This window comes from Myotis davidii, unplaced genomic scaffold (assembly GCF_000327345.1).
Source record: "Myotis davidii unplaced genomic scaffold, ASM32734v1 scaffold48, whole genome shotgun sequence".
NCBI lineage: Eukaryota > Metazoa > Chordata > Mammalia > Chiroptera > Vespertilionidae > Myotis > Myotis davidii.
The window spans coordinates 1,189,062-1,193,544 of NW_006299393.1; the positions used below are offsets into that span (position 1 = coordinate 1,189,062).

General features: G+C 36.0%; 1 protein-coding gene across 1 annotated transcript in view; it reads left to right on the top strand.

Moving 5' to 3' along the window:
* The window catches only part of LOC107184865 (target of Nesh-SH3-like), a 121,146-nt gene that overhangs the window by 114,567 nt on the left and 2,096 nt on the right, over window positions 1-4,483 (top strand). Inside the window, exons 7-8 of the mRNA XM_015571276.1 lie at window positions 2,637-2,685; window positions 3,909-3,980. Of these exons, the coding sequence (XP_015426762.1) occupies window positions 2,637-2,685; window positions 3,909-3,980 (121 nt within the window). The remainder of the gene's footprint in view (window positions 1-2,636; window positions 2,686-3,908; window positions 3,981-4,483) is intronic.

The following is a 4,483-nucleotide window of genomic DNA, read 5'->3' on the forward strand; positions in this document are numbered from 1 at the left end:
GCTGCTTATCTGAGTTTGTTTGGGTTCTATAATTGAAACACTGTTTCAGCTCCAGGTCCGAGGCCCAGCTGGCTGAAAACAGGTTTCTGGGATTGTTTAGCTTCTATATTTGCAACATTGTTTCTTAGACTGCAGCTCAGAGGCCAGCAGCAGCAGGTGGGGAACCTTGGCTTCCTCCTTCACTGGAGCAAGCAAGCCTCCTGTTTGCTTCAGCTGCCTGGCTCCAGCCACCATCTTGGTTGGCAGTTAATTTGCATATCACCCTGATTATCCAATGGGAAGTATGTCGGAGGTACGGTTAATTACCATGTTTGTCTATTATTAGTAGGATATTTTCTCTTTGCCAATAGTATATGAGCTATGTAGTGCAGGAGCATATGTAGGAACTGAACAGACTGTTGATTAAAATAACTTTTTCTAATTATAAATGTACTTCATTCATGTAAGAAATTTGGAAACTAGAGAAAGGTATATGAAATAAAATTACTATAAGCTTATAAAAATAACTACTATTCATAAGTCAGAATTCTTTATGTTGAATCTATTCTTCTTTACTATCTACCACACAACCTCCTTACTTTATTGTCTTTTAATTTTCTTATTTAATAAAATTTCTCTTTTAACAGCAAAATACCCAAAGACTACTGTTAAAAAAACTATGATCTATTTCCTTCTGGTCTTTTATCTATACATATTAGTTATAAAATCAGGTTATGTTGTGGTTACAAACTTATATCCTTTGTATTTATCGCATGCATATTTTTCTACTTTATTAAATAGATGTCAAAAACTCAAACCATACTTTATTTAATAAAACCTCTGTTTTTGGATAATAAGATTGTTTCACATTGGGGAATAAATACCCTTACACATAAAAGATTATTTGTATCTTCGATTAATTCCTTAGGCTAGGTTGCTGGGCGTCTTAATCCATTCAGGGTACTATAACAAAAATACCATATACTGGGTGTCTAAAGCAGGAAACATTTGTTTCTCACATTTCGAAGCTTGGGAACCCAAGATCAAGGCACTGGCAGGTTTGGGGTTTGGTGGAGCTCACTTCCTAGTTCACAACCAGCCATCCTCTTGCTGTCTTCACATGGTGGAAGGGTGGAGGGAGCTCTCTGGGGTCTTTTTTATAAGGACACTAATTCTATTTATGAGGGTTCCACCCTTATGACCTAATTACTTCTCAAATGCCCCACCTTCTAATGCCATCACATTGGGGAGTAAGTTTTAACATATGAGTTAGGAGGGGCACAGCATTCAGTATAGAGCTCTGAGTCAATAGGTAGATTATTTTTTAAATAATCTGATGATAGTCAATTTTGTTCATTTATTTATTTTTAAACATAAGGATCTTAATACAAGAAGAAAAATAGCCAACAGTAAGCTTGGTATAATGCCACTTCTTTATTATGGAAAGGTCATTTATTAAAATGGTAACATGTTAGTCTCTTTTGTTCACAATAATGCTGTAAGTATTTCATTCAGCACATCCTAATTTATCAACAGGTCTAGTAGGTAGAATATCTGTATTATGTATACACTTTAAGCATCAAGAAATTGATGTCTTCCTGGCTGATGTGGCTCGGTTAGTGGGAGCTTCGTCCCATGCACCAAAAGTGGTGAGTTTAATTCCTGGTCAGGGCACATACCATATTGAGGGTTTGATCCCTAGTCAGGGTGCATGTGCGAGGCAACCAATTGATGTTTCACATGGATGTTTCTCTCTCTTACTGAAATCAGTTTTTTAAAAAAGAAATTGATGTCATGCTTACCTCTGTAACTCAACCTAATTCTTCTCTATATCACTTGTTGCCTTTCTCTTATTTTTTTCCCATGTCTCTTCCTTGGCTGTCTTATCCTTGGCTCACAGTGATGGCTTCCCTTTAAAGTTCACACTATACCCATCCCTAGTTCAAGTAGGTCTATGATTTTAAAACTCCCAGTGGGACATCTGAGGCAATTTGGGAGAGACAAAAGTGCACAGTCTCCTGAGAACGACCCTTCTAATTCTGAGGTCCCTTGTGCATAAATATGTACAGAATGGTTAAGAGTACAGGCTTTGGAAGTAGAAATGTCTAGATTTGATTCCAAGCTCAACCTTCTTGGGCAAGGAAATGTGTGGTGTCAGGAGCTCATGGTGTGTGTGTGTGTGTGTGTGCGTGCGTGCGTGCGTGCGTGTGTGTGTGTGTGTGTGTGTGTGTGTAGTAGCAGTGGCAGCAAGTGGGTGCACTCAAACAATCGATGTTGTTTGGTTTAGAAAAATAATATGTAGCTTAACATCTATATGAGAGAGAATGTAAAGGCAGAGTTTGACAGGTTACACCTGAAATAAAGTGAAAATTAACTAGTATTCAACCCAGAAGATTTAGTTTCTTTCCATTGCAGTTTCTAAGTAAACGAATGAGAGTTCTGAAGAAATTGCTTCTGTCAGATCTTTGGACATTTATAGGGGGAGGTTGCCCAATAAAGTAGAGATAGATATATATGTACCAAAGATCTTTCCAGCAACTGTTAAACCAGTGTCGTGGGAGGCTTCATTAAAAACAAGAAAGGGCTACTTCCAGTTCTTCTTCTTTTTTTTTTTTTATTAGCACTAACTCAAAAACTGATTATTCCTCTTTTTCCAGCCAGCATATGTCCCAAGGAAGCTGATCCCAATAACAATCATCAAGCAAGGTAATTTTATAAGTCTGCTCTGGATATGTATTTATAACTATTTTTAATATACTCTTTAAATTCAGATCATTCAGCATAACACATTTTTTCTCAACTTCTCTGATTATTGTTTTTCATAAAATGTTTAAAGTAATCAGTATGACCTAGTAAATTAGAAGTTAATAGGTAATTTTGGCTCTTGTACCAATAGGCCTAGTCCTGGCAAGTCACATTGTTTGGATAATCAGAGACAAATCAGTCATAAGTATTCAATTCCAAAAAGCCCATTAAATATGTGTGGCTTAGTTTAGTGTTAAGCTAGCAAACATGAATAAAATCATTCATAGGATATGAATTAATGAACTGAACTTTAGGGAAATGTAAGACATCCAGGCTTCAAGAATTATAATGTCTTATTTTATTTCATTATCCAGTTGTTTTTGTTTTGACTCTCAGTTTTTCAAATTATTATTTTTAACATTTTTAAAAAATCTTTATTGTTGAAAGTATTACATAGGTCCTCCTTTTTCCCTCCTTATCCTCTCACAGCCCACTTCTGTCCCTCACCACCCCATTGTCTGTGTCCACAGGTTTGCATATATGCATATAAATTCATTGGTCGATCTCTTCCCACCTCACCCTCCCTTGCCTTCCCTCTGAGGTTCAACAGTCTGTTCATGCTTCTATGTCTCTGGGTCTATTTTTTTGTTCATCAGTTAATTTGGTTCATTAGATTCTACATATGAGTGAGATCATGTGATAATCTTTCTCTGACTGGCTTATTTCACTTAGCATAATTCTCTCCAGGCCCACTTTATCATGTCCAGAAAGTTTCTTGGTAGAAGAGATTGGGGACTTAAAATTGTTCTTCAAATTAAGAAAATAATGTCACAAGTATACTCTCAAAGTAGGGTCAATTAGTACTGGAATTATCCAATGATTCTTTGCTTTGAGAATATATATTTTTTAATTTATTAGGTCATTGCCTCATTTTGTGCTAGTGCTTTAGGAAATTTTCAACTCCTTAGAATAGAACACTTTAAAGTAATAATAGCCTTTCGGTACTTATAGGGATTGGTGTTAAGGTAAGATGTGCTGTGCAGTCAACCCAATGAGTTCCTTTTTATTAATTAGAAAGTTAGATCAGTGCTTCTTCAGTGCAGATGACTTCACATTATTAGCTTCTTACTGCTTTCTGACTATTTCCCCCCAACACATACTATTATCTTTTTGTATTTCAACAGTGATTCAGAATGTTACTCACAGAGCTTCAACTAAATCCCCAGATAGGACTCCCATTGGAGGAACAATACTGGGTGAGTCAGTCTTGAACTCTATATCAAGATTAAGAAAATCAGGCTATTTTTTAATAGAGTTTTTATGGAATTTTGCACTTTGAGTAGATCTGTTAAATTGATGTTGATTCATTTCCTTTCAATATTTAGGATCCTGGCTGTATTTATTCCAGGCTAGGAGCCAAGAGATGCTACTTCTATCCCAATGTGTTAGAGAAACAACTCTAGCTCTTGCCTAGTGGGAACAATGGAACCCATCCTACCCCACAGGGTTGTTGCAGTTATGAAGGAGTCTTTGTCATATTGAACTTCTCTTTTAAAAATGTATTATTAATAGTGGTGTCCTTTGTTCACCACACATCTTAAGCATCCATTTTACAATTTTTAAGTTTATGGATTAAAAGTGAGAGTATTTTGGTAGTTCAGTTCCTAATAAGAAAAAGATTCTGTGTAAAAGGCACTGTCATAGTTTTTCCAACATTTTAAAGTTGGGGTTAAAAATGACTAAGCAAAATAAGTCATAA